The 12,195-nt window shown below is 42.1% G+C and overlaps 1 protein-coding gene across 1 annotated transcript in view; it reads left to right on the forward strand.

Annotated features, from left to right (window-relative positions):
* Nucleotides 1–320: 320 nt before the first annotated feature.
* LOC6037870 (protein bunched, class 2/F/G isoform) overlaps nt 321–12,195 on the forward strand; it is a 325,729-nt gene continuing 313,854 nt past the window's right edge. Inside the window, exons 1-2 of the mRNA XM_038253006.1 lie at nt 321–1,772; nt 9,791–11,955. Of these exons, the coding sequence (XP_038108934.1) occupies nt 9,995–11,955 (1,961 nt within the window). The 5' untranslated portion in view covers nt 321–1,772; nt 9,791–9,994. The remainder of the gene's footprint in view (nt 1,773–9,790; nt 11,956–12,195) is intronic.

Raw genomic sequence — 12,195 nt, forward strand, 5'->3', positions numbered from 1 at the left:
CATTCGATGAAGCGAAATTAGAATTAACGCATCCGCTCTGTACTATTACAAACAAGTTCATGTCACAAAATTGTCACGTAATATTTGACCGATCCCCAACAACAGACTTTCCAAGCTCTGTACAAGTTCGTCGCAGATAATCCACATCTATCCCACAGACATTGTCCATTACTTTGGCATCCCTTCCCCTCCCATCCGCGTCAAACGATCTCGCTCTCTCTCGTTTAATTTTCTATTTCCATCCCCCTCCCTCGCATTGCATTTTCTGCAGACGCGTGCTGTTTTGACAGCGAGAACCGTCATTCGCGTTTGCATGCAAAAAAAAACTTCAACCAACGTTTGACAGCTCGCGCACAGAGAGGAGCAAAAATCGAATATGGCTGCCGTGTCGTGGTGGTGTGTCGAAGAAGAAAAATTTCGCAGCCGATCCCGATCGCCGTCGTCGTGATTTTTTCTCGCAACGAGTCGTTGTGTTCCCCCGTCGTGGAAGTCGTCGCCAACTCCGGTGTCCGTTCCGTCGTCGGTCGTAGCTGGCTTTGCGGCCCCGGTGTTTCCCCAGGAATTTGCGGATTGCGTGTGGCATCGATTCTTCGCACAAGAGGAAGATTTTTTTTTTGCTGGCCGCCCCAAAGTGAAGAAGAGCAAAGAAAAGAGGTGCCGTGCCGCCCGTGTGTCGTCGTTGGCCGTGCCCCGAAGAAGAGGCCACTGGGTGGAAAAAGAGGCCGTGCCTGCTGCGGGTCGATTTTGGAGCTGGAGCCGATCCCGGAACATCCGGGGAAAGGTTGCACCTGGTTCGTGGACGCGATTTCTTGCAGGAGAAGCTACATCGAAGTTTGGACCTCTTTTGGAATCGTCACGATAGTTTGCAGGAAAGAAGCATTTCCCGATCGATTTCTCCTGGAAACCCTGCGGAACAAGTTCCGGCACTTGGTCCCTCATCGGTTCCCTTTGTCCGCGACCCCGAACGCCGTTTCTGTTTACCCTAGAGGAAGCAAAAAGTGCGATCCGGAGTGAAATCTGTCAAACAAAATTTTCAACCTATCAAAATTTGTTTACAAATCCAGTTCCACCGGAGCAATCCACCCCGCGACCGGAACCGATTCCCGTGCCGAGGAAACCCCTTCGAGAAGAAAAGTGTCAAATCCACCTAAAAGGCATCAATAAGCATAAAAGCAAAAGCAAAAAGAAAAAAAAATCCCGAAGAAAATATGCTGCGCGATGAACGGAAGAAAATTCCGCTGAAGAGCACCAGCAGCAACACTTTTGTGTGAGCAAACGGGAAGGAAAATCAACAAACACCGTACCACGGGGGCAGGCAGTGCGAGCGAGAGCGAACCGAACAAATCTCGCGAAATCGGAAATTTTTGACAGTTGCGGGAGAGAGTGACAGCAAGCGTGTGCGTGTGTGTGGTTGTGTGTGCGGCGCCGCGCCGATAACACAACAAACAACAACAAAAACAGAGAGAGCGCGGAGAGGAGAGAAGAGTGTGCGATTAGGGTGGTGTTATTTCTGGGAGAGTGAGAGAAGATAAATAAAGGAAGGAAGAATAAAAAAGTGTTGCACGAAATCTGCGAATGTTTTTTTCTGGAAAAATAGTGTTGTTGTTGCTGAAGAATTTATTGTGGTTTTCCTTGAAGGGAGAAATTGTGGTTTTGAAGGAGATTATGAGTGGTGTTTGAAGAAGAGAAAAGTTTTGTGTGTTGAGGGAAAGAATTAGCTTTGGTTTGTGGAAAAAGGATTACAGTGTTTGTTTAGGAAGTTTCTATAAGAAGTAAGTAAAGTTTCCTTCATTTCTAGCTTACTTTTTCAAAACAACCAATGCACCATTGGTTTTCTTTGCACATATGACCTTTTGAAAAAGTGAGCGAGATTTTCCTTCGATGGAGTAATTTTTGGGCTGTTCTTGATGTTTTTGTGCATCGTATTTTACACTTGCAAAGAAAAATACTACATACTTTTGTTTATAGAAAACTGTACCGATAATTTAAGACTCATTTTCAAATCCCACATTGGGCATCTTTGCCTATTTGGTGTTTTTGAATGTTTTCCAGTTATATTCAGTTTGTTTTGTATGTTTTAAAACTAAATCGCGATAAACGATAAACTTTCAATTTCAAGATTTTCTACTTCCATTATTCATTGCTTGTGTTTATGCATGTCCAAACAATGAATCCAAACTATCTAATAAATGGTTAATAACCTTTTAAAAAAAAGGGCTAGAAATGCTTCTTTTTTTCTTTTTTCATTCGTTTTGTACACACTTAGATTTTTGTACAGAACTCAGTAAAGTTTGAACAGTTCGGTGAACTGAAAATGACCAAATTTGGTAAAAACCTACCGAAATTCGGTAATGAAGTACATTATTGTTCATCGTACAACCGAAATTCGGTATTTTTTTATCATTTTGACAGATGTTTTACCGGGGAATCAGGCAATGAATGTGTAGTTCTTTTGTTTTGAAATTCCACATTTGTATCGAAAAGTGATACTTTTCGCGACTGTTTTGGTTTTCGAGTAGACCAAACAGAAGGACGTCAAACTTAATCGGAGAAACAAACATTTTACTGAAAAATCATACTCAAAGCATTTTCGTAATTACAAAAAAAAATATTTATCTACTTGTCGTATTTATTCAGCTCAGCAGAGCCTCGTCGGATTAATGTACGATTCGGACTGAAAAATATACTAGGATCTGATAACTCTATCAGGGTGGGGCAAAAACGCTCTTTTTTAGAAGCCGCCTATTTTCGCTAGCTAATTAAAATTTTATTTTGCGAAAATACTCTGTGGAAACTCTTTTCTATATTTAGGTTTATTCCATAAAGTCTGTGAATCGATGCCTGTATGCTCTCTTGTGAGGATTTTTTTTCTGGAATCTCATGTATAGTTTGTTGATAAAATTTAGCATTTTGAATTACTCACATTTGTATTTGGGCAATTCTTTGGTGATGTGCAATGAAAAGTTAAAAAAAAACTGTTTAGAAAATTATATTCTTTGGAGTAAATTCAAAGAAAGCTCCCAAAGAAATATGTTGATTCATTTCTCAAAAAGCCGGGTAATAGCCCATTTTTATCCTTAAGTACTTGAAATAGTACATCGTGAGACAATCCTGACAAATTTGGCATTAAGTTATGAGCATTGAAATATTTAATATAACATTTTCAATTCCTAATACAAATTTAATGCTACAATTTAATGGAAATTCAATTAATTATATTTATATATCCCAAAATAGAAAAAAATAATATTTTTTTTGCCCACCTCTAATCAAAAGTTATGATCACTTAAGTCACCGGTATGAATCTTCAAGCAAATTCAATATGGCGACTTGTATCAGAAGAAAGTGAGGCATTTTCGCTAGTTCTCATGCACGTCCGCAAACACCGACCCCACACATACTAATACAATGCGCCACCAAGAGGCAAAAGGTAATTACGAATATTTTTGGCACTTCCGTTAAAAAAACATGCGGTTTTGCAAAAACAAATAACAAAACTAACTTTTAAGTGTAGTTTGACTATCAAACATGTAAATTGTTGCTGATTTGTTCGAAAATAAAAAAAAATAATAAGTTTTTTGCAGTACCCCTTTTGGACGGACATTTCTGACGAAAATTTAAAATGAAAAATTTTGTTATAAATGAAAAAATACCCTTCTGGGTTAATGTAGATTCGAAAAGTACATTAAATTTCCCTTAAAATGACATGTTCCAAAAAAATGTACAGTTTAGTAACGGAAAATGGCAGAGTTTTTAAAAAATTTATGTGTTTTTTTCAATGAAAAATACGTTTTTCGGAATTCTGAGTACACCATCAAATCGGGCGTCCAATTTTACATAAAAGTCCCTTTGACACCAAATATCTATCTCATCACCATATCAGGTTGCAAATTATTGAAAAACACCTCTTTTTTCGCATGTTCAAAAATGCAAGGGGTCGTACCGCCCCTCCGTCACGAGATATCAAAAAACGGACCTCGGATTCGTGATCAGGGACAAAAGTTATCCCTTAGGACAAAGTTTCACGCAAATCGAAGAGGGGTCGGGGCTGCACTGAAATGGGTGCTGAAAAGTTGAACTTTTCAGCACTTGTTTCGAAAAGTAACACTTTTCAAATTTTTTTTTGATTTAAACGATTTATTGACAAAATACATGAAAATTTTACTTTAAATTTCACTAAATGGGTGTTTTTCGGAATTGCAAAAAATGTTGTATGGAACTCGTTGCAAAACTTAATTTTCAGCACTCTTCGTATTTATTCAACTCGGTGAACCTCGTTGGATAAATGTACGACTCGTGCTGAAAAAGTCCTCTTTTTGCAACTTGTTGCATAAACTACTATTGTGTAACTGGTCGCGGAGTCGCCGAAGTAATTGTGTAAAAAAACATATTATTTCATTACTTACATTTTTGTGGCGTTTTACCAACCCAGCGTTCCCTTCCGGTTGGGGAGGTTCGTACGCTAGAGTAGCCGCTTCTGGGGGCGGTTCTCCCCCGGGACAAGCTGATGTTACCGATGATGATCTCTTCACGCTTCCTGATTTTTTCGCCCTTGCTGCTCACTAGGGTAGAATATGGTTGTATGGAAAAAATTAAGCCGGGTCCGGTGGTTTAGTGGTTAGCGTGGTAGCCTCTGAACCCCAGTATGGCCTGGGTTCAATCCCAGACGGACCCGGTGGCATTTTTCGAAACGAGATTTGCCTGACCACGCCTTCTATCGGATGGGGAAGTAAAACGTCGGTCCATTTGCGTAAAAGAGGTTTTGGGTGACTCACCACACGTAACCTTCGGACGCCTAGAAATGAGCAGAAACTTGCAACAGAGACCACAAAAGACCCGGGGGTCGTTAAAGTGGATTACTTTGCTTTTTTTTTTTGGAAAAAAAAATAAAGTTGTTAAAATTTAGTGAGCACAGCAACTTTTCAGTTCCTTTTGGGGTCCTTAACAACTCCCCAAAGTTTGAGAACGATTGGTTAAGTCCCAAAGCAATTCAATTTTCCATATAAATTTGTATGGGGAAAACATTTTTTTTGGATTTGGATATTTAAAAAAATCCACGTTTCACGCTGTACTAAAACCGGATACATATTTGATTGCTCTAAAATGTGCTCTATAACTTTCCCGAAGAGAGTATGATGCTAACTCGTTCCTATAAAAAGATACAGCGTTTTCGAAACTCGTCTAAAACGTGTATTTTGCTCAAAAATCACGTTTTAGACGAGTTTTGAGGACGCTGGATCTTCCTTCAGGAGCAAGTTAGCACCATACTCTCTTCGGGAAAGTTGAAGAGCATCTTCCAGAGCTTCTGAATATGAATCCGGTTTAAGTACAGCATGAAACGTGGAATTTTTAAATATCAAAATTTAAAAAAAAGTTTTTTCCATACAAATTTATATGGAAAATTGAATCGCTTTGCGCAATGTTAGGACTTAAGGTGAAATTTTAGTACATGAAAAACATGGCGAAAAAGGCTACCGATATTTGTCCTTAATTCATTTCAATGATTATCATTTCTGCCTTAACTGTCACCGTTGAGAAAATCTGTCTCGAAAAAAATAGCTCTGCAGCAAATATGTTGATACCTACCTGTACCAAAATGATACCCGTGCATGCTAGGTTCACACTTTACTTGTATCATTAAATTTTATCCCTCTAAATCACTTAAAACTCCCGGAAACTCCTTTGGATGCAGAAGCACGAAATTTTTATCAAATTGCTGCTTCTTCTTATCACTTTTTCAACCAAAATTTTCTTCTTCTGTAAATCTTCTTCCTCAATGTGAGGCACCACTTATTTCGCTCATATTGTAAAACTATCTTTGTGAAACAACTTCATATCACTAAAGGCTTCCTAATTTGTAGAAAACTACCCGAAAATATGTTTTTGGATACCCAAAACTTTATATTTTTCGCACAAATTGCCGACGATTTCGGGATTCACGCACTGCAAAATAATGTTGCTCTTCTTTGTTCGTACGCCTCGTATACACATCGAGCTTTTGTGGTGTGCAAATCATCATTTATCACCGTATTTTTGGAATAGGCGTATCTGAAACCATGTATTTTTTCAATTTGTTTTGTTACAAGCCCTTCCCAAACATTCATAAACTTGTGCAATGAGTGTTGCCAGCAAATTTGATCAGGAAAGAAAAAATAATATTTCAAAATGCTGCTTTTTTCTTTCCAAAATTAGCTTAATATAATGAAAACAAAGTTTTTTCATAAGAAAACACATTTTTATATAGAAAAATATAAATATAAGCAGTGATAAGAACTTATTTCGGTAATTTAAAATCAGTTTATTTTCGTTCACTATAAAACCAGCATCACTGCTGTCGCACTGCTGCAAGCTGCTGCAGCCATCCGATCTGTCAAGTGTGTCGTGCCAAATCAAAGCAGGCCAACAAAATCAAAACAAAGGGAAACAAAAAGTATTTAAAAACGAACGAAGGTTTGTGACTTTCAAATATTTTTTTCGAATTAGCATGCAAATATTGCTTTCTGTCCGTAGAATTTCCAGTTCCAGCTAACCCCCCTTCAAGCTTCATCGGGATCGGCATAGATCGCCAAGCCACTGCCGCCGGGAACCTTAAGTTTTCGTCTTCGAAGCAACTCGAACAATCTGGATTACATCGTTAAAGTTGGCCGGATCGAAATCAACCCGGAACGATTGTCAACTGCAGCACTACGATGCAGCAACCGTCAAAAATCTGCTGCTTGTGGCGCGGTGCATTCGACCGCGGAAGATGCCGTTCGAGGCGCAACTCGCCAGCATCTGGCACAGATCTACAAGTGTAAGCAAATTTGAACGGAGTTGGCCAATGTCCTGGGGAGGATTCTGCTTGGGACGCTACGGAACTGGATTCTCCGGCAGAAGGGGAGCGCTCTGTTGGCAACTTTTCCAACAAATCAGCACTGGCCGAGTGTTGAAGAATAAGGACTGGCCAACACCATAACATTAACTATTAGTTCCGCAGCAAATCGTTCCGGAGGAGTCCAGGAAGTGAGTACGAATCTGAATTTTGTTGACACGTGTAAATCAAGTAACCGTGCCTGCGGGACAGACGGTCCAGCGTGGGTCAACGGAAAAAGTCGCTTCGTTCGATGGGCCGGTTTTGACTGGCACACCGAGGCCAACATCGTCGCAAGAGTTGCCAGGTGTAGTAAATCGGATAATGTATATTTTGTAATTTTTTAAGTATAAATTAAAATAACAGCAACGATTTTCCGGGATTTTTTATTGCGCGGGACGTTAAAAAAAGTAAATTCAATTGAATATTGATGAAGTCTGAAAAAAACTTATAAGTGAATTGATCTATTTTGTCAATATTTACATTTGCTACTAAACAAAACAAAAATATGTTTTGTTTGATTTGAGATAGTAAACAATACCAATACAAGTATACTTGAAATGATTGATGATTTCAATGATAAATAACATTAAGAAGAATAAGAAAACGAAGTCCAAATAGATTTTGAGCCGATTTCACCTTAACCAATCGTTCTCAAACTTTGGGGAGTTGTTAAGGACCCCAAAAGGAACTGAAAAATTGCTGTGCTGGAAAATCGATTTTGTTATTACACCCTAATGCTCACACGCTTTCGTGCCTGCCGAAACAAGGCAGAACAATTCCAAGCTCTCAGTGAGCTGATGATGAAGTACATCTACAACGGATAAGCTGCCTTGTGCAGCGAAGTATTTCGACGTCAATAGACAAAACATACAGTGATTTAGTTTTAAGCTTTTCTATTTCTATCCTTTTCCTTAGCAAATCTAGAAGGATTTTTTTAAATTTTTCCTTCTCTTGCCAAATCGTTAAAATATCCAATTACATCAATTTGAATTATAGTTCAAATTATAGTTGAAATGAACTCCAAAACTCTATTAGCTTATAAGAAATACGGAATTGTAAATTGATTATTTACTAATAAAATAAATTGAATTGTGGCGTTTTAAGTTTGTTTCTTTTTATTTTTCCAAATTTGATGGAATCATTATGTTATTCCAGTTTGGTATTAACTTATCAAGCTACAGTCATCCCTCATATTCGAAACAGTTTACAGATCGGCCAATGTTCAAAAAATCATAGCAAATCGATAATTGAACTTAATGATTCGCCTTTACCTTCATTTGAAAGCTTTTCGATTGATGTATCGACCGATTGTAATTTTTGTAATTTTTTAACGTTTTATATCATTTTTTTCAAAGAAAAACATTGACCCTTGAAATCCACAAATTCGGAACACTTTTTTCTTACAGATGTAAACAAACTTTGGTTCTTTCCTTGAGTACATAATGTTTACAAAATAATGCCTTCACGCACTGAAACCAACAAAATTTAAGCTTAGTCATGTTTTAAGAATCGTCTGATAACTTTTTTTTGAGAAAATATCAGTTAAATTCAAGTGTTCCACAATTGTGTAAGGCACAATAACATCCCACAATTATGAAACAGGCTATTTGAAGGCAGTGATTTGCTGCTCTGGATAAATAGTCTTGAAATGAAGTTTTTTATTCAAAAAGTACAGTTTACAGATCGGCCAATGTTCAAAAAATCATAGAAAATCGATAATTGAACATAATGATTTGCTTTTACCTTCATGTGAAAGCTTATCTTGCGATCTTTCGATTGATGTATAGACCGACTGTACATTTTTACGTTTTATATCAAGTTTTTAAAGAAAAACATTTACCCTTGAAATCCACAAATTCGGAACACTTTTTTCTTACGATGTAAACACACTTTTTTTCTTTCCAGGAGTACATATTTTTTACAAAATAATGACTTCGCATTCCGAAACCAATAAAACTCATGCTTAGTAATGTTTCATGAATGGCCTGATAACTTTTTTTGTGAAAATATCAGTTAAATTTAGGTGTTCTACAATTGTGGGAGGCACAATAACATCTCACAATCATGGAACAGGCAATTTGGAGGCAGTGTTTTGCTGCTCTGGATAAAATAGTCTAGAAATTAGGTTTTTTTGTTCAGAAAGTACTGCTTTTACTAGTGAAATAGCAAGAGAATGTCCAAATGAAGGTCCTAAAATAGTAAGGTGTGGGATAAGTGGGATGACTGCACCATAGTGAATCCTGATCTCATACCCATCTTACTCACGTGATACTTTACCGGAGACGCAGCCGATTTAGCGGTCTTAACCATGCAAGTATCGGACTTATATTCGTATCCACTTCCCCCTTGATCCTACCTGGTGTTGGCCTGGTCAATAATGGAGTAGGAACTACGAGTAGACACCAATGCTATGCTATGCTAGTTGTCAGATCCTCAATCTTATGGACACTGTTGAAAGGTTGAGGGGCGCGCCAATGTGGGAAAGTAATTTGTGATTGTAGAAGGTATTGTTTTGATTTGCAGCATATTGATCGAACTGTCCCAGAACGGGGTTTTTCTTGCATACACTTTCTGCTTCCTTTTAATTTTTGTCTTTTTTTTTTGTTCTACTTTGTTTGTATACGTCTTCTGTTTATTATCCACCATTTGGTTTTGATTTTATCAACTTTTGATTCTTTTATCTCGCAATGCTTTTCGCTCAATTTGACGAATTAATACTACTGTGTGTTTTCCTTAACAAATATAGTTCCCCTTAATGTGGACGGAACGAGTTGAAATACGTAACCGTAAAAAGTGTAGGGGCAGTATCTGATATGGATTCGGATTCAGTTTCTAGCAACACAAACTTTTGTCTGAAAGACACGAAACATTTGTAGTTCTGATGTGCTTTTTATCTCAAGTCTAATCTAGTATTTTCCTTGTCTCTTCTCCTTCCAGGAAAAATAAACGTGCCGTGTCCGCAAGTGTGCCAAAAGAAAAAAATATAATAAAATATCGCGCAGTGCGTGCGTGTCCTCGTCCGAGGACCCATCCATCCACCGGGAGTGCATTCGAGCACTCCACACCCCTTCCTTTTTCCTTCGCGACCCCCGGTTCCCCCCAAAAGCCGTAACAATTCCGAAAAACAAGAAGAAAGCGGCGATGGCCGAACACTCCACCGTCGGCAGCACCCAACCCAACAGCAGCACCACATCGTCGGCGTCGTCAAAGACCGGCGGCGGCGGACTGCACTCGAACAAATCCCTGGACATGACGTCGGCGAGTTCGGCCGGAGGAGGAGGAGGAGGAGGGAAGAGCAGCAGCAAACACTCGAACGTGATTCACCGGACCACGAGTGAGAGTTTGCGGTTAGGAGGGGCGGCTGGCGCCGGAGGTGGGGGAGGGGACAGTTCTGGGGGTTCTGGGACGCCTTCGGCGTCGTTGATGAACTCTTCGTCGGCGGCGTCGATCAACAGCGTGTCGAGGAAAGCGGCCAGCGTTGCTGGCGGTGGGGGAGGGAAGCCGTCGTCGTCGTTTATGATCACGTCGGTGACGGTGGGGGCGCGGACGAGCGCCGATAACGGGGACGATTCGGCTGATGATTTGGACGAGTCCCACACGGACGACAACAGCCGGATAACGGACTTTGAGAACGAGACGCCGTCCTTTTCGGAGGACACATTTAGCAAGGAGGACGTTTTCTTTGCGGCGAATGCGCTGGGGAACGTGCCGGTCATTCCGACGAGTTCACAGTACGGGTTGGCCATCGTGGCACCGACGGATCGTGGCCACGGGTCGGAAGGGTTGTCGGATGCAATGCACGTGAGTGTGACCGACGCTGGGATTAATATTATGGGGCATTCTAAGGAAGATGGGAAGGATTCCCACCACAGGAACGAGCGGTTCAAGGTAGTGAAGATCGAGAGTACGGAACCGTTTAAGCGGGGTCGCTGGGTTTGCATGGACTATTTGGACCACACGACGCTGCAGGCTTCGCCGAAGGAGAGCGGAACGTCGGAAGGTGGTGAAACCTCGACGGCTTCGACGATCGTCGATTCTAATGCTATCCGGACGCAGGACAGCGGTGTGGTGTTGAACGACAACAGCTACGGAACAACCGGACCGTCCGAGGGCGACAACGCTGACTATCATACTCACCTGGCTGCGGCCTCCGCTGCCACAAACCCCGTCGTCGGAATGCTAAACAATGAATCTCCTGGCCAAAGCTTGAACCTGGCTCAGCCGACGACCTCCCAGCAGCAGCAGCAGCAAGCTAGTCACGCTCAAACCGCTGCCGCCGCAGCAACAGTTCCGCACAGTCTGCCCCAGACGCAACTCGCGAACGCACTGGCCGGAGCGCAAGCCCCGCAACCGGCCGCGATTCCACCCCAGCAGCCCCAACCCCAATACTACCCTCACACCATGTCCAACCTGGCGGACATTACCCAGCAACAGCCGGCAGGCGGTCACCAGCACGGCGTCACGCTGCCAACCAGCATTCAAATGCAGCCCCAGCCGCAGCAACCCAGCAACAATCCAGCTACGGTTCTTCCAGCCGCCGCTCCGGCGGCCGTGGCCACATCACAAGAGATGAACATCGTCGTCAGCAACACCCAGCAAATGAGCTTCCCCTCGCCGCAACAATTCCAGCAACAACAGCAACCCTCCCAGACCAACTCCCCGGTCGTAGCCACTGGCGGCGGCGGCAACGAACAAGACCCTGCCGCCGTCCTGTCACCTTCCTCTTCCGTGGCTGCCCCACCAGCCCCAACCCCTTCTCAACCGCTCGATTCCGCACCCCCCACAACGGAACCCCTCGTGTCCGCTTCACCGGCCGCCACATCATCGCCAATCACGGCAACGGCCGAACCCAGCGCCAGCACCAACAGCGCACCCTCAATGGCGGCTGCCGTGGCCGCCGCAGTTGGTTCGCCCTCGACCAGTGCCAGCTCGCACGCCACGATAGCGGCAGCGGCTGCCGCGGCCGCTGCAACGGCCGTCACCAGCGATCACCTGACGGAGTCGAACCTGCTGTCGGCCGTGGCCGGTGTGACCGCAGCGGCGGTGGCCGCGGCTGGCGGCGGAGATGGCGAAGGAGACAAGACCGGCGAGGATGGCGAAAGGTATGTTCGCAAAACAATGCTTCAAGAAAAATCTGTCTCTCTCTCTTTCTTCTGTTTCTGTCCTTTGTTTCTCTACTCGGTTTCTGTTTGTTTGTTCTACCACACATACACAAGTTATTACTCTCGAATTGGAGGAAAATCTTTCGTTCTCTTGCCTTTAAAACAATATAAATGATAAAATGCACCGTCCTACCTATTTTCCCCCCTTGCAAAATTTCCCCCCCCCCCCTCCCCCCCCCG

The sequence above is a fragment of the Culex quinquefasciatus genome, chromosome 2, assembly GCF_015732765.1.
Source record: "Culex quinquefasciatus strain JHB chromosome 2, VPISU_Cqui_1.0_pri_paternal, whole genome shotgun sequence".
NCBI classification, from domain to species: domain Eukaryota; kingdom Metazoa; phylum Arthropoda; class Insecta; order Diptera; family Culicidae; genus Culex; species Culex quinquefasciatus.